Source organism: Somniosus microcephalus, chromosome 5, assembly GCF_052327205.1.
Source record: "Somniosus microcephalus isolate GS21.2 chromosome 5, FLI_Smic_1.0, whole genome shotgun sequence".
Taxonomy (NCBI): Eukaryota; Metazoa; Chordata; class Chondrichthyes; order Squaliformes; family Somniosidae; genus Somniosus; species Somniosus microcephalus.
Window position 1 is genome coordinate 10,503,909 of NC_140991.1, and position 21,827 is coordinate 10,525,735.

The 21,827-nt window shown below is 53.5% G+C and overlaps 1 protein-coding gene across 1 annotated transcript in view; it reads left to right on the plus strand.

The window, feature by feature from the left end:
* Positions 1 to 8,220: 8,220 nt before the first annotated feature.
* The window catches only part of LOC147116876 (diacylglycerol O-acyltransferase 1-like), a 45,449-nt gene continuing 31,842 nt past the window's right edge, over positions 8,221 to 21,827 (plus strand). Inside the window, exons 1-5 of the mRNA XM_085987182.1 lie at positions 8,221 to 8,261; positions 8,610 to 8,695; positions 9,496 to 9,548; positions 13,148 to 13,253; positions 14,901 to 15,029. Coding sequence (XP_085843308.1) covers positions 8,221 to 8,261; positions 8,610 to 8,695; positions 9,496 to 9,548; positions 13,148 to 13,253; positions 14,901 to 15,029 — 415 coding nt within the window. The remainder of the gene's footprint in view (positions 8,262 to 8,609; positions 8,696 to 9,495; positions 9,549 to 13,147; positions 13,254 to 14,900; positions 15,030 to 21,827) is intronic.

Below are 21,827 nucleotides of genomic sequence, written 5' to 3' on the forward strand. Positions count from 1 at the left end.
TCTCTCTGTCGCTCTCTCTCTCTGTCGCTTTCTCTCTCTCTCTCTGTCGCTCTCTCTCTCTCTCTCTGTCGCTCTCTTCTCTCTGTCGCTCTCTCCAATTCCAATTCAATTCCAATTCAAATGCTTTAATTGGCATGAAAGTTTACAGAGAACCATATTGCCAAAGCTTACATAGCAAAAGGTACAGTTTTCCAACATTCTGTAGGTGTCAATCGATTTGACATTTGTTGGGTACATACAATATTACTTTTAAACAATATTAATTTTAAACAGTCTTTGTACTTCATTTGGTACGTTCAATATTAATTTTAAACAGTCTTAATTTTAAACAGTCCTCATTAATTTTAAACAGTCCTCAGGTTGTGACATGTTGTTACATATTTGGCCCCAAGGTATGGTCTGTCTCCTCTCTCTCTCTGTCGCGCTCTCTCTCTGTCGCGCTCTCTCTCTGTCGCGCTCTCTCTCTGTCGCGCTCTCTCTCTGTCGCGCTCTCTCTCTGTCGCGCTCTCTCTCTGTCGCGCTCTCTCTCTCGCGCTCTCTCTCTGGTCGGCGCTCTCTCTCTGTCGCCGTCTCTCTCTCTGTCGCGCTCTCTCTCTCTGTCGGCGCTCTCTCTCTGTCGCGCTCTCTCTCTGTCGCGCTCTCTCTCTGTCGCGCTCTCTCTCTGTCGCGCTCTCTCTCTGTCGCGCTCTCTCTCTGTCGCGCTCTCTCTCTGTCGCGCTCATCTCCCTCTCTCGCGCGCTCTCCTCTGTCGCGCTCTCTCTCTGTCGCGCTCTCTCTCTGTCGCGCTCTCTCCTCTGTCGCGCTCTCTCTCTGTCGCGCTCTCTCTCTGTCGCGCTCTCTCTCTGTCGCGCTCTCTCTCTGTCGCGCTCTCTCTCTGTCGCGCTCTCTCTCTGTCGCGCTCTCTCTCTGTCGCGCTCTCTCTCTGTCGCGCTCTCTCTCTGTCGCGCTCTCTCTCTGTCGCGCTCTCTCTCTGTCGCGCTCTCTCTCTGTCGCGCTCTCTCTCTGTCGCGCTCTCTCTCTTGTCGCGCTCTCTCTCTGTCGCGCTCTCTCTCTGTCGCGCTCTCTCTCTGTCGCGCTCTCTCTCTGTCGCGCTCTCTCTGTCGCGCTCTCTCTCTCTCGCGCTCTCTCTCTCTCGCGCTCTCTCTCTCTCGCGCTCTCTCTCTCTCGCGCTCTCTCTCGCGCTCTCTCTCTCTCTCGCGCTCTCTCTCTCTCGCGCTCTCTCTCTCTCGCGCTCATCTCTCTCTCGCGCTCTCTCTCTCTCGCGCTCTCTCTCTCTCTCGCGCTCTCTCTCTCTCTCGCGCTCTCTCTCTCTCGCGCTCTCTCTCTCTCGCGCGCTCTCTCTCTCTCGGCGCTCTCTCTCTCTCGCGCTCTCTCTCTCTCGCGCTCCCTCTGTCGCGCGCTCTGGCCCTCTGTCGCGCGCGCTCTGGCCCTCTGTCGCGCGCGCTCTGGCCCTCTGTCGCGCGCGCTCTGGCCCTCTGTCGCGCGCAGCTCTGGCCCTCTGTCGCGCGCGCTCTGGCCCTCTGTCGCGCGCGCTCTGGCCCTCTGTCGCGCGCCGCTCTGGCCCTCTGTCGCGCGCCGCTCTGGCCCTCTGTCGCGCGCGCTCTGGCCCTCTGTCGCGCGCGCTCTGGCCCTCTGTCGCGCGCAGCTCTGGCCCTCTGTCGCGCGCGCTCTGGCCCTCTGTCGCGCGCGCTCTGGCCCTCTGTCGCGCGCGCTCTGGCCCTCTGTCGCGCGCGCTCTGGCCCTCTGTCGCGCGCGCTCTGGCCCTCTGTCGCGCGCGCTCTGGCCCTCTGTCGCGCGCGCTCTGGCCCTCTGTCGCGCGCGCTCTGGCCCTCTGTCGCGCGCGCTCTGGCCCTCTGTCGCGCGCGCTCTGGCCCCTCTGTCGCGCGCTGCTCTGGCCCTCTGTCGCGCGCGCTCTGGCCCTCTGTCGCGCGCGCTCTGGCCCTCTGTCGCGCGCGCGCTCGCCCTCTGTCGCGCGCAGCGCTCGCCCTCTGTCGCGCGCGCGCCTCGCCCTCTGTCGCGCGCTGCGCTCGCCCTCTGTCGCGCGCGCGCTCGCCCTCTGTCGCGCGCGCGCTCGCCCTCTGTCGCGCGCAGCGCTCGCCCTCTGTCGCGCGCGCGCTCGCCCTCTGTCGCGCGCGCGCTCGCCCTCTGTCGCGCGCGCTCTCGCCCTCTGTCGCGCGCGCCTCTCGCCCTCTGTCGCGCGCGCTCTCGCCCTCTGTCGCGCGCGCTCTCGCCTCTCGCCCTCTGCCTCGCGCGCGCTCTCGCCCTCTGTCGCGCGCGCTCTCGCCCTCTGTCGCGCGCGCTCTCGCCCTCTGTCGCGCGCCGCTCTCTGCCCTCTGTCGCGCGCGCTCTCGCCCTCTGTCGCGCGCGCTCTCGCCCTCTGTCCGCGCGCGCTCTCGCCCTCTGTCGCGCGCGCTCTCGCCCTCTGTCGCGCGTCGCCTCGCTCTCGCCCTCTGTCGCGCGCGCTCTCGCCCTCTGTCGCGCGCAGGCGCTCGCCCTCTGTCGCGCGCGTGCGCTCGCACCTCTGTCGCGCGCGCGCCTCGCCCTCTGTCGCGCGCAGCGCTCGCCCTCTGTCGCGCGCGCGCTCGCCCCTCTGTCGCGCGCAGCGCTCGCCCTCTGTCGCGCGCAGCGCTCGCCCTCTGTCGCGCGCGCGCGCTTCGCCCTCTGTCGCGCGCAGCTCTTCGCCCTCTGTCGCGCGCGCGCTCGCCCTCTGTCGCGCGCGCGCTCGCCCTCTGTCGCGCGCGCGCTCGCCCTCTGTCGCGCGCGCGCTCGCCCTCTGTCGCGCGCGCTCGCCCTCTGTCGCGCGCGCTCGCCCTCTGTCGCGCGCGCTCGCCCTCTGTCGCGCGCGCTCGCCCTCTGTCGCGCGCGCTCAGCCCTCTGTCGCGCGCTCTCGCCCTCTGTCGCGCGCGCTCGCCCTCTGTCGCGCGCGCTCGCCCTCTGTCGCGCGCTCTCGCCTCTGTCGCGCGCTCTCGCCCTCTGTCGCGCGCTCTCGCCCTCTGTCGCGCGCTCTCGCCCTCTGTCGCGCGCTCTCGCCCTCTGTCGCGCGCTCTCGCCCTCTGTCGCGCGCGCTCTCGCCCTCTGTCGCGCGCGCTCTCGCCCTCTGTCGCGCGCGCTCTCGCCCTCTGTCGCGCGCGCTCTCGCCCTCTGTCGCGCGCGCTCTCGCCCTCTGTCGCGCGCGCGCTCTCGCCCTCTGTCGCGCGCGCGCTCTCGCCCTCTGTCGCGCGCGCGCTCTCGCCCTCTGTCGCGCGCGCGCTCTCGCCCTCTGTCGCGCGCGCGCTCTCGCCCTCTGTCGCGCGCTCTCGCCCTCTGTCGCGCGCGCGCCGCCCTCTGTCGCGCCGCTCTCGCCCTCTGTCGCGCGCTCTCGCCCTCTGTCGCGCGCTCTCGCCCTCTGTCGCGCGCTCTCGCCCTCTGTCGCGCGCGCTCTCGCCCTCTGTCGCGCGCGCTCTCGCCCTCTGTCGCGCGCGCTCTCGCCCTCTGTCGCGCGCGCTCTCGCCCTCTGTCGCGCGCGCTCTCGCCCTCTGTCGCGCGCGCTCTCGCCCTCTGTCGCGCGCGCTCTCCGCCCTCTGTCGCGCGCTCTCGCCCTCTGTCGCGCGCGCTCTCGCCCTCTGTCGCGCGCGCTCTCGCCTCTGTCGCGCGCGCTCTCGCCCTCTGTCGCGCGCGCTCTCGCCCTCTGTCCGCGCGCGCTCTCGCCCTCTGTCGCGCGCGCTCTCGCCCTCTGTCGCGCGCGACTCTCGCCCTCTGTCGCGCGCGCTCTCGCCCTCTGTCGCGCGCGCTCTCGCCCTCTGTCGCGCGCGCTCGCCCTCTGTCGCGCGCGCGCTCGCCCTCTGTCGCGCGCTCTCGCCCTCTGTCGCGCGCTCTCGCCCTCTGTCGCGCGCTCTCGCCCTCTGTCGCGCGCTCTCGCCCTCTGTCGCGCGCATCTCGCCCTCTGTCGCGCGCGCTCTCGCCCTCTGTCGCGCGCGCCTCTCGCCCTCTGTCGCGCGCGCTCTCCGCCCTCTGTCGCGCGCGCTCTCGCCCTCTGTCGCGCGCAGCTCTCGCCCTCTGTCGCGCGCGCTCTCGCCCTCTGTCGCGCGCGCTCTCGCCCTCTGTCGCGCGCTCTCGCCCTCTGTCGCGCGCTCTCTCCCCTCCCCCTCGCCCCCCTCTGTCGCGCGCGCCCTCGCCCTCTGTCGCGCGCGCCCCTCGCCCTCTGTCGCGCGCAGCCCACGCCCTCTGTCGCGCGCGCCCTCGCCCTCTGTCGCGCGCTCTCGCCCTCTGTCGCGCGCGCTCTCGCCCTCGCCCTCTGTCGCGCGCGCCCTCGCCCTCTGTCGCGCGCGCCCTCAGCCCTCTGTCGCGCGCCGCCCTCGCCCTCTGTCGCGCGCAGGCGCGCGCTCTCGCCCTCTGTCGCGCGCGCTCGCCCTCTGTCGCGCGCGCTCGCCCTCTGTCGCGCGCGCTCGCCCTCTGTCGCGCGCGCTCGCCCTCTGTCGCGCGCTCTCGCCCTCTGTCGCGCGCTCTCGCCCTCTGTCGCGCGCTCTCGCCCTCTGTCGCGCGCTCTCGCCCTCTGTCGCGCGCTCATCGCCCTCTGTCGCGCGCTCTCGCCCTCTGTCGCGCGCTCTCGCCCTCTGTCGCGCGCTCTCGCCCTCTGTCGCGCGCGCTCTCGCCCTCTGTCGCGCGCGCTCTCGCCCTCTGTCGCGCGCGCTCTCGCCCTCTGTCGCGCGCGCTCTCGCCCTCTGTCGCGCGCGCTCTCGCCCTCTGTCGCGCGCGCTCTCGCCCTCTGTCGCGCGCGCTCTCGCCCTCTGTCGCGCGCGCTCTCGCCCTCTGTCGCGCGCGCTCTCGCCCTCGCCCTCTGTCGCGCGCGCCCTCGCCCTCTGTCGCGCGCGCCCTCGCCCTCTGTCGCGCGCGCCCTAGCCCTCTGTCGCGCGCGCGCGCGCGCTCTCGCCCTCTGTCGCGCGCCCTCGCCCTCTGTCGCGCGCGCCCTAGCCCTCTGTCGCGCGCGCGCGCGCTCTCGCCCTCTGTCGCGCGCGCTCGCCCTCTGTCGCGCGCTCTCGCCCTCTGTCGCGCGCTCTCGCCCTCTGTCGCGCGCTCTCGCCCTCTGTCGCGCGCTCTCGCCCTCTGTCGCGCGCTCTCGCCCTCTGTCGCGCGCGCTCTCGCCCTCTGTCGCGCGCGCTCTCGCCCTCTGTCGCGCGCGCTCTCGCCCTCTGTCGCGCGCGCTCTCGCCCTCTGTCGCGCGCGCTCTCGCCCTCTGTCGCGCGCGCTCTCGCCCTCTGTCGCGCGCGCTCTCGCCCTCTGTCGCGCGCGCTCTCGCCCTCTGTCGCGCGCGCTCTCGCCCTCTGTCGCGCGCGCTCTCGCCCTCTGTCGCGCGCGCTCTCGCCCTCTGTCGCGCGCGCTCTCGCCCTCTGTCGCGCGCGCTCTCGCCCTCTGTCGCGCGCGCTCTCGCCCTCTGTCGCGCGCGCTCTCGCCCTCTGTCGCGCGCGCTCTCGCCCTCTGTCGCGCGCGCTCTCGCCCTCTGTCGCGCGCGCTCTCGCCCTCTGTCGCGCGCGCTCTCGCCCTCTGTCGCGCGCGCTCTCGCCCTCTGTCGCGCGCGCTCTCGCCCTCTGTCGCGCGCGCTCTCGCCCTCTGTCGCGCGCGCTCTCGCCCTCTGTCGCGCGCGCTCTCGCCCTCTGTCGCGCGCGCTCGCCCTCTGTCGCGCGCGCTCTCGCCCTCTGTCGCGCGCGCTCTCGCCCTCTGTCGCGCGCGCTCTCGCCCTCTGTCGCGCGCGCTCTCGCCCTCTGTCGCGCGCGCTCTCGCCCTCTGTCGCGCGCGCTCTCGCCCTCTGTCGCGCGCGCTCTCGCCCTCTGTCGCGCGCGCTCTCCCCCTCTGTCGCGCGCGCGCTCTCCCCCTCTGTCGCGCGCGCGCTCTCGCCCTCTGTCGCGCGCGCGCTCTCGCCCTCTGTCGCGCGCGCGCTCTGTCACACTCTCTGTCACACAATTCAATTCAAATCGCTTTATTGGCATGATAAGGTACATCTTATGTTGCCAAAGCATCGAAATACATTTATGGTTGAACACATAAACGCAGATCTATTCATACAGTGTATAAACCAATATATCCCTGAGTGTATAAATATACATTCGTATAATTTGTATATACTCTTTTCTTAGGTTTACTGGTTGTCCCTCTGTTTATGGCAAGCTGTAACATAGTGTGCCGCTAGTGTTACACAGTTTCTCTCTTCCCCTAGTAGGTATGGGAGTTTTTTGGTCGTCATTCAAATTTCTGAATTCAGGGCATATTTGTGAGAATTTTTGGTAGAAATTCTCCCTGATGCCCTGATATTTTCCACAAGCTGTGAGGAAGTGCATCTCTGTCTCCACCACTCCCTGACTGCAGTGAGAGCATACCCTGTCCTCTCTTGGCAGCCGGGTCTGCCTGTGTCTGCCTTTTTCGATCGCCAGGCTATGTTCACTAAGTCTGTACCTTGTCAAGGTTTTACTCAGTTTGCTATCCTTTACCATGGTCAGGTAATCAGCCATGTTGTGTTGTCTGTTTAGGGCCAAGTAGCAATTGAGTTTGCTTTAGGTTTTTGTTGTTTCTGCCCAATATGACAGGTATTTTTCCTTTTGCTTCGTGACAATTGTGTTGGGTCGAATTCTCTGTGCTACGATGTCACTGTCCTGGGGCTGGTTATTGTTAGTAGTGTTAGTGGTTGCTTCACTGAGTCCCAGGACTAGTTGACTGAGGGTGTTCTTCTTTATGGTCCTCTCTTGGCATTTCAAGGCTTCGTAATGATAGCAGTGGGGGTTGCTCATTTTTAGGTGTTTCCAAAATTTGGTGGCTCTTTTTTGGATAGTAATTATTAGTGGATATTGGCCTAGTTCTGCCCTGCATGCATTGTTTACGGTTTTCCTTTGAGTCCGGAGGATACTTTTACAGAATTCTGCATGTAGGATCTCAATTGGGTGTTTGTCCCATTTTGCAAATTCTTGTTGTGTTAGCGGTCCCCACACCTCACTGCCATAGAGTGCAATTGGTTCAATTACTGATTTGAAAATTTTGAGCCAAATGCTAATTGGGATTTCTATTTGGGTTGATCTTTTAATGGCATAGAAAGCCCTTCTAGCTTTCTCTTTCAGTTCATTCACAGCTAGTTTGAAATTTCCCGTAGAGCTGATTTTTATGCCCAAGTATGTGTAGTTAGTGGTTTGTTCGATTTTAGTTGTTCCTACTGTGAAATTTATTTTGGGTCCCTGATGTCTGGATCTTTGCTGGAACACAAGGACTTTCGTTTTTTGGGGGTTTATTGCCAGGGCCCAGGTCTGACAGAACGACTCCAGCAGATCCAGGTTCTGCTGTCGACCCTCCTTAGTTGGTGACAGCAGAACCAGGTCGTCTGCATAGAGGAGGAATTTAACCTTGGATTCATATAGGGTGAGGCCGGGTGCTGTAGATTGTTCAAGTAGTTTTGCCAGTTCATTTATGTAAATATTAAAGAGTGTCGGTGAGATTGGCAAGCCCTGCGTCACCCCCCGCCCCTGTGGGAAGTATTTTGTTTGTTTGTCTCCAATTTTAACTGCACATTTGTTGTTTGTATACATTGATTTAATTACATCATATGTTTTTCCCCCTACCCCGCTTTCGATAAGTTTCAGGAATAGACCGTCGTGCCAGATGGAATCGAAAGCCTTCTGGAAATCTATAAAGCATGCGTAGATTTTGCTTTTGTTTTGATGAACGTGCTTGTCAATTCGGGTCTGTAGGGTGAAGATATGATCTGATGTTCTATAGTTTGGCAGGAATCCAATTTGGCTTTTACTCTCTCTCTCACTCACACTCTCTCTCTCACTCTCACACACTCTCACTCTCTCACTTTAAATTTACTGCCCATCCCTAGTTTCCTGAGAAGGTGGCGGTGTGCCATAGTGGTTTTGGTACAACTGAGTGGCTTGCTTCAGTGTGGTTGTACTGGAGTCACGTGTCGACCAGACCGGGTAAGGACCAATGTTCCCAAGGGCCAATTTTTGGGGGGCCACTCGGCCCCTTTACTGGGCTGCGCAGCCCATTCAAAACACCGTGCATGCGCGGTTTTTCTATTTAAAAGCCGGCTGCGCGGGACCTTCATTAAAGGGAACATTGGTAAGGACGGCGGGTTTCCTTCCCTAAAGGACCTTCGTGAACCAGTTGGGTTTTTGCGACAATCCGACAGCTGCATGGTCACTTTTACTGATGCTTTTTATTTCCAGATATTTTAAATTCAAATTCTCAAAACTACCCATGGTAGGATCTGAACTCACTTTCTCCAGATTACTGGTCCAGTAACATGACCGTTACGTTACTGTACCCATGCAATTAAAACGGAGAGCTGCCCGGGAGGTGATCCTGCCGTGGACGAGTCTGGGCCACGGACTCTGGGTGGGGGAGGGGGCTTCCAGATCGGAACTGAGCAGTGTCTTTGGTCTTTTTCTCCCCTGGTTTTATATTTAATTTTGTTTGGGGAGGGGGGGAGGAGTTACTGAATGTTCCAGTTTTTAACTCTGAGTTGCAATCGGGCGGTTACCACAAAGTTTGGCCTTAATTTAATACAAAAAAAATCACTTTTTTAAAAACTCTTAACTTTTATCTATTTTAAAAAAAACTGCTATTCATCCTTTTTTTAATTGCAGGTATGGTATATTAGTGGATCCGATCCAAGTAGTCTCGCTCTTCCTGAAGAATCCCTACAGTTGGCCTGCTCTGTGTCTTATAATTGGTGAGTATCCCGCACTGGGAAATGTCTTGTTCCTCTGAGTCTTTTCCACTCCCTCGTGGTTTCCAGCCCTCCAGTGGTTAAATTAAAGTCGTTTGCCATTGGTTAAGCCCAGAGGAATGCTGTACTGACAGCTCTTTGCTGGTTTAGTTCCCGTTACGGCACATCTCACTGAGAATTTTTAGAAGCCAGAACAGTCTGTTGTCTCAAGCCTATTTAAATATTTGAATTGTCCACATAAGGTCCGTCCCTGGTAACTTATTCCACAACTCTATTAACCTTACTCCCAATCTCCTCATTTTGAACTTGTCCCCTGATGTTTCCTGATTTAAATTTCTAGCCCTTGGAATCCTCTTGAAAGCTAGAGTTGCGAGTGGTTAGAATCCTACTATTATATTCACATCGCGCTCGCCACTCCTATTCTATAACGATGTCATCTCCTCGTCCTTCCCTCACCCCGCGAGTTTTGAAGAAGGGTCAAACCCGAAACGTCAACTCAAATTTCTCTCCACGGATGTTGCCTGACTTGCTGAGTTTTTCCAGCATTTTCTGTTGTTATTTTGGTGAACTCTTGTTTGTTTTGGGGTTCTACCTCATGTCTTGCCTTGGGGTCCGCGGCTTCTCTGTTGCTGTCACTCTGACCGACAAACTTTCGTGTTTAGTGACTGGGGAGGAAGTGAAATGTGTGGCAGCAAGGGATGGCATTACTGTCACAGTGAATCATTTCACCCAGATATTCACTGGTGTATATCATTCTCTCTACTTACTGTTTGTGATTTAACAGACCTCTTTATTTTCCCCAGTCTCGAATGCTTTTGTAATTGTGGCGCTGCAGATTGAGAGGAAACTGGCTATGGTGAGTTTGTAGTTTTCTTTTTCCTGAGGCATTGAGTGCCTGTGTTTTCATGTTTGGGTCGAGTCATTAGTGCTGGTGAGACTATCGGAGAAGCTGACTTGTAGAGCTGGACAAACGGGTTCCCTGTTCTTTGGGGAATGTTAGCCCCCAGCATGAGTCATTGCCCTCGAAGGGCAGGCGCTTCACCTGTGTCAAAGCAAGCCACTCCTCGCCGATCAGATCCCCGAAAAGTAACAAGTCTTGCTTTACCCCATCTCTCCTGCAGCTGTTCAAGCAAAGTTCCGCAGACAGTGGGCAACCTCCAGTCCTTTACCCAAATGGCCACTGTTCATTATGTGCAACCCGTGTCAATGAAGGTTGACATGCAATTTGACTGCGTGGGGCATCACAGCTGGGCTTGATCCTGTTCTTGCCCAACATCCACCCGCACTTCGAGGCAGGATTGCTAGATAGCAATCGGGAGGAGGAATTCAGACCATTCTCTTTCTCTTTCCACAACCAAATCCCCCTCTCTAATCCAGTATTTAGGGCACTTGAGGCCAATCGTAGTACTCATTCCCTTGCCTTTGGTCCAGGCTACAGTATGCCAAGTGGTTATGGTACTGCGTGAGCAGCCCAGCTCAAATGCCAGTACAGCAAGCTGTGAAACTAAACTCAGTAAATTCGGCAATCTGTGGGCTGGAACTAGAAACAAGTGACCATGAAAGCTGCTGGTTTCATTAATGTCCTTTTAGGGAAGGGAACCTGCTGCCCCTACCTGGTCTCCATACACAACTCTAGTCTCCACAGTATGTGGCTGACTCTTTGAGCCCACTGAAGTATTCTAGCCGCCACTCACTTGTACAGTTGCTACAGTTCAAAAGAAGGCCCACCACTACTTTCCTGGGGCAACTAGGGATGGGTAATAAATACAGCCTTTTCGGTGTTGCCCATATCCTAACAAAGTAACACTAGCTCAGAGTTCAGCAGCACCGTCCAGGTATTAAACTTGGAGCCTTCCTGATCTGTGGCTCAGCAGAACCGTTAAAATAAAATTGATTTAAGTTGCATATTCTGTATGATTGCTGCGTTTAATCTGACTCCCTGTATAAGCCGTTGGGGTATGATTTGTAAGTTTTGCCTCCTTTTTATTTTAAGTGCTCAGCTTGTCGCTGCCATTCATGTTTGAGCACCTGCCTTTCTAGCAGGGTGGGTTTCGAATAACATTCCTTCCGTGTGCTGCCGGGCACAGCCAGCGTAGGTCAACTGAACAAACCAGCTGTGTTGGAAATTTGGAGATCCTGTGGAATACAGAGCAGTCGCTCTTGGAAGTTTGATCGCCCTGGGATAGGGCTGCCCATTTTTGCCAATCCAAAACCGGACAGCGGTGGGATAAAGGAACCGGGTGGGATCAGGGCTTGAATTCTGAGCATTCCCTGAAAGCCTCCAATTCTAACTTCTCCACAGCACAATATGTGGGAAGGCTGAGAACTGGACTTGAATTAAATCCAGGCAGCTGAACTTCCAGTGGAGAACTTGGCAGGAGGCAACCCTTCCCACCCACACCGCCCCCCCGCCGCCTTCCCTCAGCAAAGAATAAACTGCGATTGTTCCAGTTTCTGTGTCGATATATTCAGATGATTTTTGACTTAAAATGTGCAAGGTTGGAGTTGTAGCACATTGGCGGTGTAGAGAGGGGATTTTAACCTGTGACCTGGGAGCAGTTGCTGGACAAGTGCAGGGAAACCTGGGATTATTTAGCTTCAGTAGATCCCCAACCTCGAGCTCACAACTACAGCAGTGCAGAATTTGCAGATCTTGCACCAGATGTATTTGTGTTAGGGACTTGTAAACTAGTACGGGCTGGTGTGTGACTTAACCAAACTCATTTCACGTAGGATCCTGCTAATTCAGAGTTTCGGTCTGGCTGCGAACCCCAGTTCCAGAGTGAAGTGATGGTACTAAAACCCATTATGCCACCCAGTCTTTTTACTGAGTAAACATCCCTCTGTATTGTCCTAACTCCTCTGAGTTTGCTGTGCTATGGAACTACCTGCACTACCTAAGAATGTGGACAGCCTGCTCTTGGGCCTCGTGCTCTTCAATCAGATGATGCAAGATGCTAAAGGAACGTGGCAACCGCACTTCCCGACTTTTATTCTCCTTGAGCATGAGAAGAGATTGAGTGGACTAGGCCTATATTCTCTAGAGTTTAGAAGAATGAGGTGTGATTTCATTGAAACATACAAGATTCTTACAGGGCTTGACAGGGTAGATGCGGGGAGGATGTTTCCCCCTGGCTGGGGAGTCTGGAACCAGGGGTCACAGTCTCAGAATAAGGGATCGGCCATTTAGGACTGAGATGAGGAGAAATGTCTTCACTCAGAGGGTGGTGAATCTTTGGAATTCTCTACCCCAGAGGGCTGTGGAGGCTCAGTCGTTGAGTATATTCAAGACAGAGACCGATAGATTTTTTGGATATTAAGGGAATCGAGGGATATGGGGATAGTGCAGGAAAGTGGAGATGAGGTAGAAGATCAGCCATGATCTTATTGAATGGCGGAGCAGGCTCGAAGGGACAAATGGCCGACTCCTGCTCCTATTTATGTTCTTATGTTCCTCATCTTGTGGGGAGATATCTGCCTGCGCTCTGTATCTCCCACAGCCAAGACCAGCGTTTCTGGCTGCCCTGGTACTTTTAAAATTCCCTGTATAGTCTTGGTGCTACAGTGTCCTCTTTTGGAAAACATACTCCTGTGTAATGTCCTTGCTGTATGATGGCTGCTGATTTTTTTGGGTGTAAGGGGAGGGAAAAGAGGTATAACCAGGCAACTAAATAGGAAAATGAAATCAAAGGTCTGTAGATTCCTGAGCAAGAAAGAACTTGCATTTATATGGTGTCTTTCAAGACCTCAGGATGTCCCAAAGTGCTTTATAGCTAATGAAGCGTAGTCACTGTTGTATTGTGGGGAAATGTGGCAGCCAATTTGTGGCCAGATCCCACAAACAGCAATGTGAGAATGAGCAGATAATCTGTTTTATTGTTGTTGGTTGAGGGTTAAATATTGGCCAGGACACCGGGGAGAACTCCCCTGCTCCTCTTCGAACAGTGCCACCCGAGAGAGCAGATAGGACCTCGGTTTAACGTCCCATCTGAAAGAGGGCACCTCCAATAGTACTGCACTGAAGTGTCAACCCAGATGGTGTTCCAGTCTCCGGAGTGGGGCTTGAGCCCACAATCTTCTGACTCGGGCGAGATTACCACCACAGAGACGTGGCTGGCGCCTAATGCAAAATGGACTGGGGATGTATTCTTCACGTGGAGCTTCTTCTGAAGGTACCATTCCATTTAGAAACGTTGCCATTTTGCTCTCGAAGCATCTCCTGCTTGGGAATCCAGAATTTGAGCTCTGGTCTCAGCAGTGAACCCTGTCACTGTAGTTGCTGGGCTACCCAAATGCTCATTGAACACATGCAGGGAAGCCTAATTATTATTATTTTTTTTTTTTTAAGTGGTCCCAAAATGCGTTCTGCTTGAAATTATGATCACGTTAAGGAAAAACCATTGTTTCTCAGTCAATCTTTGACCTGTGGTTTTTTTTTCCCCCCCCCCTCCACAGGGCGTTTTGTCAGAGAGGTTCGGACTGGTCTTGCACATAGTTAACCTGCTCTCGATTCTCCTCTTCCCTGCAGCTGTGGTATTAATGGTCACCACAATGACTTCAAGTGAGTACAAGGGACGACAGTTGGGGGGGTGGGCAGGAAAGAGGGTCATCTTACTTTGACCCCATTTGAGAACCCACCAAATTCGGCTTTGCGTTCTCTGGAGAAGCCCTGTTATTTGGAAAACTAATTGCTGCAAAACTTCCAAGGCTTTCAGGGTCATCTGGTGCAGAGTGGGAAAACTCCCAGCCTGCAATAGATCATTCCAAGGATAATAACCTGCCATTCAAAGTAACTGCTCTTAGATTTGTGTTTAACTACGAGAGAGAGAGAGAGAGTCTATCCAGTGTCCGGATAGAGTTTAATAATCTCGGGCAACGTTTCACAGGGTTCATGAATCGTACTTCCTTCTCCTTCAGATAAAGGCTCAGCCATTTCTGGAATTTTCAACAATGCTGATCCACTGACATTAGAAAAGGATGTTTGGTCCATCGAAACTGACCCTCGTCTGTAACACAGCCAGGCTAGCATCTCACTGCATTTTGAGCATTTAAAAAAATTCATTCCTGGGATGTGGGCGTCGCTGGCCAGCATTTATTGCCCATTCCTAATTGCCCTCGAAGGTGGTGGTGAGCCGCCTTCTTGAACGAACCTTGGTTAGACCACACTTGGAGTACTTGTGATATTATAAAAAGGATATAGAGGCACTGGAGAGGGTGCAGAGAAGTTTTACCAAGCTGATACCAGAAATGCGAGGGTATATCCATCAGGAAAAGATGAACAAGCCGGGTCTCTTTTTTTGCTTGAAAAAAGAAGCCTGAGTGGTGACCTAATTGAGGTCTTTAAAAAATGATGAACGGTTTTGATAGAGTAGATACACAGAGAATGTTTCCACTTGTGGGGAAGAGCATAACTAGAGGTCATCAATATAAGATAGTCACCAAGAAATCCAATAGGGAATTCAGGAGAAACTTCTTTACCCAGAGAGTGGTGAGAATGTGGAACTCGCTACCACAGGGAGTGGTTGAAGCGAATAGTGTAGATGCATTTAAGGGGAGGCTGGACAAGCCTATAAGGGAGAAGGGAATAGCGAGTTATGCTGATGGAGTTAGACGAGGAAAGTGGAGCCTAAACACCAGCATGGACTGGTTGGGCCAGATGGCCTGTTTCTATGCCGTACGTCCTATGTAACTGCTGCAGTCCCTGTGGTGAAGGGACTCCCACAGTGCTGTTAGGGAGGGAGCTCCACAATTTTGATCCAGCGACGATGAAGGAACGGCAATATACTTCCAAGTCAGGATGGTGGAGATCTTGGAGGTGGTGGTGTTCCAATGCGCCTGCTGCCCTTGTCCGTCTAGGCGATAGAGGTCGCGGGTTTGGGGGGTGTTGCTGAAGAAGCCTTGGCGAGTGCACACTGCAGCCATGGTACGCTGGTGGTGGAGGGAGGGAGTGAATGTTTCAGGTGGTGAATGGGGTGCCAATCAAGTGGGCTGCTTTGTCTCGGACCTGACCAGTGCCACACACAGGTTTCATTTGTCTTTGAGGTGTTAGAAATAGGAGAGTTGTTGTGGCTGGGGGCTGAGGTGCACAGTGGTTAAAATGCAATTTGTAGAGGCACAAAATGAAGGTCATTTACAGTTTGGAAGCTGAGTAATGTGCGATTGCAGCATATAGATACGTCGGGAGTTGACTTTGTCTCTTGTTCTGCAGTTGGCGCTGTGATGGCCCTGATGTGCTACACCATCCAGTTCCTCAAGCTCTACTCCTACAAGGATGTAAACAGATGGAGTAGAGAACAGCGCAGAGCCAAAGTGAAGACACTGTCGAGGTCTCTGTCAGGTGAGTGTGTAAAAAGACTTGCATTTATACAGCGCCATGCATGACCTCCGGACGTCCCAAAGCAACCATAAAAACAGGTCAGGCAGCATCTGTGGAGAGAGAAACAGTTAACGCTTCAAGTCGATGTCCGTCCATCTGAACTGGGATACTTTTGAAGTGTAGTCACTGTTGTAATGTGGGAAATACTGATCCAACGAAGGTTCCAAGTGGGGATGCTAAAGCCTGTGTGCTCTCCAGATCTCCCATGAAACCGAGCAATGACCACATTAAAAACACAGACAACCCAATTTCCCCCAAGTTTGACCATTCATTGCTAAGCGTGTTGACCTGTGACCAGCTCCCAGGGCTCTGCAGCAACAGCAGTTATGTAATTGTGGCCCAGGATAATTCTCCTTTTTTGTTTTTTTTCTTCTCTTTTCCACGCCCCCCCCCCCCCCCCCCCCATCCCTGTGGATCAAGCTCCTGGTCTCTGTTGGCCATTTCCTTGCAGCTATGATGGGATGCTCCGTTGCCCAGAGATCTCGAACATGAACTGATATCTCAACCCTACGTTGCCATGTATTGATGCTACGACTCACTTAGTTTCCGTGTTGGTTTTATGTTTTAATCTGGTGTGATGCTATAGTGAAGGTATTCGCCGCCTTCCTCCCCCACTCCTCATTTTCAGGATTAATTTCTTAATGATTTACACTTTTATTTTTGCCTTCTTCCTTCCCCTTGCTACAAACCATTTCTTGACAGAAGGTTACCTGTGTATTCTCCTCTTCAGCTAGCCCCGACAAGATGCACCTATTATATTCCTCCTTGCTAAGGGAAACATCTAGGTTTCCTGGATCAGTATGTGGAGGAACCAACCAGGGAACAGGCTATTCTGGATCTGGCACTGTGTAATGAGAAAGGGCTAATCAATAATCTTGTGGTAAAGGGGCCTTTTAGGGACAAGTGACCATAATATTGAATTTTACATTAAGTTTGAGAGTGATGTAGCCCAATCTGAAACTAAGGTCTTCAATCTAAACAGAGGAAACTACAAGGGTATGAGGGACAAGTTGGCCATGGTAGATTGGGAGACTACACTAAAAGGTATGAAGGTGGACATACAATGGCTGACTTTCAAGGAAATAATGCATAATTTGCATCAAACATATATTCCTCTAGGGCATAAAAACCCAAAAGGAAAAGTGATCCAACCATGGCTAACAAAAGAAATTAAAGCTAGTATTAAGTCAAAGGAGGAAGCTTATAAAATTGCCAGAAAAAGCAGTCAGCCTGAGGATTGGGATCTTTTTAGAAATCAGCAAAGGGGGACCAAGAAATTGTGAAAGGGAAAATGGAATTTGAGCACAAACTAGCGAAAAATATAAAAACGGTTTGTAAAAACTTCTATAGGTATGTGAAAAGGAAAAGACTGGCGAAGGTAAATGTAGGTCCTTTACAGTCAGAGATGGGGAATGAGGAAATGGCAGAGAAATTAAATAAATACTTTGTTTCTGTCTTCATGTAGGAAGACACAAAAAACCTCCCAGAAATACGAGAAAACCAAGGGTGTGGTGAGAATGAGGAACTTAAAGAAATTGTTATTAGTAAAAAATCAGTACTAGCAAAATTAATGGGACTAAAAGTCGATGGGGGAGAAATTGGGTGGAGCCGCAAACTGGGTGCCGGATTTAGCGCAGCGTTTGGAGCAGTAGCGACCGCCGGAAATTCAGCTTGAGCGCCCCAAGAGGGACACGGGGCGAGGCTCGAGGCGCTCCACGTCCCTCTTAGGGCGCTGAAACTGAATATCGCAGCGCAACGTGCCGCAGCGCCACACGCTGCGACACGGCACGCTGCGGTACTGCAGGCCTTCCTCCCATTCTTAAGGGGGAGGGGCCTGCACCAGCGCGATGACCGATCGCGAGTGCTGGCAAAAGAGCCCGGCACTGAGAAGTGCCGGGCTCTCGGAAAACAGCCGGCAATGCCGCGGGGGGCGATCAGGAGGCCGGGGACGGAGGTGCTGGCAGGCGGCCGCCGGAAAAAACGGCCGCCCTGCACCTCCACCTTAATTTGCGCCACTGCCGCCATAGGAAGGCCCCGTGAACTGGGCGCCATTTGCGAACGGCGCTACAGAGGTGCTCGCTGCCAAATATCGAGATCGGGGCGGTAGCGGGGCGCTGCGCACACCGATGACGTCATCGGAGGCGGCGCAGCGCAACAGGTTAACGCTGCCATTAGCGCCCCAGCTAAATATCGCGGGAGGCGCGGCCAGTGGCGCTAAAGCCACTGAGTGCCGCCTTTAGGCGCTAACTGGTGGCGCAGCCCACCGAATTTCTAGGCCGATAAATCCCAAGGACCGGATGGCCTACATCCTAGGGTTTTGAAAGAGGTGGCCATTGGGATAGTGGACGCATTGGTTGTCATCTTCCAAAATTCTATAGATTCTGGAACGGTTCCTGCAGATTGGAGGATAGCAAATGTAACCCCGCTATTTAAGAAAGGAGGGAGAGAGAAAACGGGGAACTACAGACCTGTTAGCCTCACATCAGTATTTGGGAAAATGCTGGAATCTATTATAAAGGATCCAATAACTGGGCACTTAGAAACTAATCAGATTGGGCAGAGTCAGCATGGATTTATGAACGGGAAATCCTGTTTGACAAACCTATTGGAGTTCTTTGAGGATGTAACTAGTGGAGTAGACAAAGGGGAACCGGTAGATGTGATGTATTTGGATTTTCAGAAGGTCTTCGATAAGGTCTCACACAAGAGGTTGGTGAACAAAATTAGGGCACATGGAATTGGGGGTAATATACTAGCATGGATTGAGAATTGGTTAACAGACAGAAAACAAAGAGTAGGGATAAACGGGTCTTTTTCAGGATAGCAGGCTGTGACTAGTGGGGTACCACAAGGATCGGTGCTTGGGCCCCAGCTATTCACAATCTATATCAATGATTTGGATGAGGGGACTTGATGTAACATTTCCAAATTTGCTGCTGATACAAAGCTAGGTGGCAGTGTCAGTTGTGAAGAGGATGTGAAGAGGCTTCAAAAGGATCTCGACAGGCTCAGTGAGTGGGCGAGAACATGGCAGTGGAATATAATGGGATAAATGTGAAGTTATCACTTTGGTAGAAAGAACAGAAAGGCAGAGTGTCATGAATCTTATCATGACTCATGAAGTAACACTGGGTGGCCAGCTAGTGGCGGCATCCAAGGAGTATAAATACTCTGGCGTGGGCCCAGCTTGCTCAGGATGTTTCTGTAACCAGGAACTAGTGATGTAACTAGAAATCTCATGGTTTTGAAACAGTTGATTAAAGCCTTGTTTTATACTCAAACCAAGCACGCAGTAGTCTTTTTACATCAGAGTATTTCCTAAACGGTGAAAGATTGGGGAATGCAGATGCTCAAAGGGACTTGGGTGTCCTTGTACATGAGTCACTGAAAGTGAATGTGCAGGTGCAGCAAGCCATTAGGAATGCAAATGGTATGCTGGCCTTCATTACAAGAGGATTTGAGTATAGGAGTAAAGAAGTCTTACTCCAATTATATAGGGCCTTGGTGAGAAAACATCTGGAGTACTGTGTACAATTTTGGTCTCTCTTACCTAAGGAAGAATATACTTGCCATAGAGGGAGTGCAACGAAGGTTCACGAGATAACAACAGAAATTGCTGGAAAAACTCGGCAGGTCAGGCAACATCCGTGGAGAGAAATTTGAGTTGACGTTTCGGGTCGAACCCTTCTTCAAAACTGGAAAGAAAAGAAAATAGATCGAAGGCAGGGCTGCGATCGGACAAAAGAATTAAAGAAACAAAAGAAGTAAAAGAGATTAGAAGCTAGACGAGATGGTAATAGGCTGAGATTAGGTGTAAAGTGTACTAACAAAGCAAAAGATAGCTGCCAGTTCAACAATTTCAGATCATAAGCTCTGCCCCCATTTCATTTTCTCTTGTAATTTTTCCACTCCTTTCCCCCCCCCCCCCCCCCCCTTTCCTTTTGTTTCTCACACCTGGCAGCTACCTTTTGCCCTGCCAGTACACTTTACACCTAATCTCAGTTTATTACCATCTCGTCTAGCTTCTAATCTCTCTCACTTCTTTTGTTCCTTTTATTCTTTTGTCCGATCGCAGCCCTGCCTTCGATCTAGTTTCTTTTCTTTCCAGTTTTGAAGAAGGGTTCGACCCGAAACGTCAACTCAAATTTCTCTCCACGGATGTTGCCTGACCTGCTGAGTTTTTCCAGCATTTTCTGTTGTTATTTCCAATTATATAGGGCCTTGGTGAGACCACACCCGGAGTATTGTGTACAGTTTTGGTCTCCTTACCTAAGGAAGAATATACTTGCCATAGAAGGGAGTGCAACGAAGGTTCACGAGATAACAACAGAAATTGCTGGAAAAACTCAGCAGGTCAGGCAACATCCGTGGAGTGAAATTTGAGTTGACGTTTCGGGTCGAAACCCTTCTTCAAAACTGGAAAGAAAAGAAAATAGATCGAAGGCAGGGCTGCGATCGAACAAAAGAAGTAAGAGACAATAAAAGGTATTCGAAACCAGACGAGATGGTAATGGGCCAGTGGAGACAAAAGACAGCTGAGATTAGGTGTGAAGTGTGCTGGCAGGATAGGAGACAGCTGCCAGGTGGGAGAGAGAAACAAAAGGAAAGGGTGGGGGCGGAAGGAAGACCCAAAACAAAGGGGTGGAAAAAATAAGTAAAAAAAGTAATAGGGGCTGAGGTTATGATCTGAAATTGATTCCTGGGATGGCTGAACTGTCGTATGAGAAGAGATTGAGTAAACTAGGCCTGTATTCTCTTGAATTCAGAAGAATGAGAGGGGATCTCATTGAAGCATACAAAATTATTATAGGGCTTGATAGGATGGATGCTGGGAGAATGTTTCCCTTGGTTGGCGAGTCTAGAACCAGGGGCCACAGCCTTGGGATAAAGGGTAGGCCATTCAGGACTGAGATGAGAAGAAATTTCTTCACACAGAGGGTGGTGAATCTTTGGAATTCTCTACCCCAGAGGGCTGTGGAGGCTCAGTCATTGGGTATATTCAAAACAGAAGTCGGTAGATTTCTGACTAGTAAGGGCATCAAGGGATATGGCGATAGGGCTGGTGAATGGAGTTGAGGCAGAAGATCAGCCATGATCTCATTGAATGGCGGAGCAGGCTCCAAGGACCGAATGGCCAACTCCTGCTCCTATTTCTTATGTTCTTATCTAGCCTCCCCTTGCTGAGATTAGGCTGCCCTGCATTCGGTCATGTCAGCTTGGCTCATTTGGTCGTACTGTTCCCTTGGACTTGGAGTATGTAATCTAGGCTAGACCCTCTCCACAAAAACATTCTGTAGAACCCAAAGCGAGGAGAAAAATGGTTCTGAGGATTGTGAAAGACTGCGGGAGGGCTTACCAGCAGGATAAAGCCATAGTCGTTTACAACATAGGCCATTTGGACCATCGTGTAAGTGCTGGCTCTTTGCTAGAGCGATGGAAGAACTAATACCACAGCTCCGCACTCTCCCCATAGCCCTGTATTTTCCTCTGCTTCAAATATTTATTTAATTTTCCCATAAAAGGTGAATAGTCTGCTTCCACCACTTGTGGCAAAGCATTCCATTCTCCAGCTACCTGTATGTGACCGCCCAGTTCTACTCCTCCACCACCACCTCTCTTCACTGTCTCTCAGCTATCTGACTGCTTGTCCGATATCCAGTCTTTGATGAGCCGCAGTTTCTTCCAGTTAAACATTGGGAAGACTGAAGCCATTGTCTTCGGCCCCCGCCCCCATGCCATTGATTCCATCCCCCTCCCCGGCCATTGTCTCAGGTTGAACAAGACTGTTCACGACCTCGTCCCATTCGACCCCGAGTTGAACTTCCAACCATGTATCCTCTCCATCATAAATCATTCATCATTTATCTCTAACATCGCCCGCTCCCTCATCACCCTTGCTGATTTACATTGGCACCCAGTCTCCCAGCGCTTCATTCTCGCGTTTAAATCCCTTCATGGCCTCGCCCTTCCTTATCTCTAAATTCCTCCAAATCTATAACGTCCAACCCCCCCCCCCCCCCCCCCCCCCAAAATGAACAGGGACAAACCCACCAGGGGTGGCGGCACAGTGGTATACAGTCGGGAAGGAGTGGCCCTGGGAGTCCTCAACATTGACTCCGGACCCCATGAAGGTCAAGCAAGGGCAAAGAAACCTCCTGGTGGTTGCCACCTACTGCCCTCCCTCAGCTGATGAATCTATACTCCTCCATGTTGAACACCACTTGAAAGAAGTACTGAGGGTAGCAAGGGCACAGAATGTACTCTGGCTGGGGGACTTCAATGTCCATCACCAAGAGTGGCTCGGTAGCGCCACTACTGACCGAGGCCTGCGACAGGTGGTGAGAACCAGCACGAGGGAAAAACCTACTTGACCACCTCCTCACCAATCTACCTTTCGCAGATGCATTTGTTCATGACAGCATTGGTAGCAGTGACCACCGCACAGTCATTGTGGAGACGAAGTCCCATCTTCACACTGAGGACACCCGTGCTAAATGGGATAGATTCAGAACAGATCTAGCAGCTCAAAACTGGGCATCCATGAGGCGCAGTGGGCCATCAGCAGCAGCAGAATTGTATTCCACCACAATCTGTAACCTCATGGCCCAGCATATCCCACACTCTACCATTACCATCAAGCCAGGGGACCAACCCTGGTTCAATAAGGAGTGTAGAAGAGGATGCCAGGAGCAGCACCAGATGTACCTAAAAATGCGGTGCCAACCTGGGGAAGCTGCAACACAGGACTTGCATGGATGC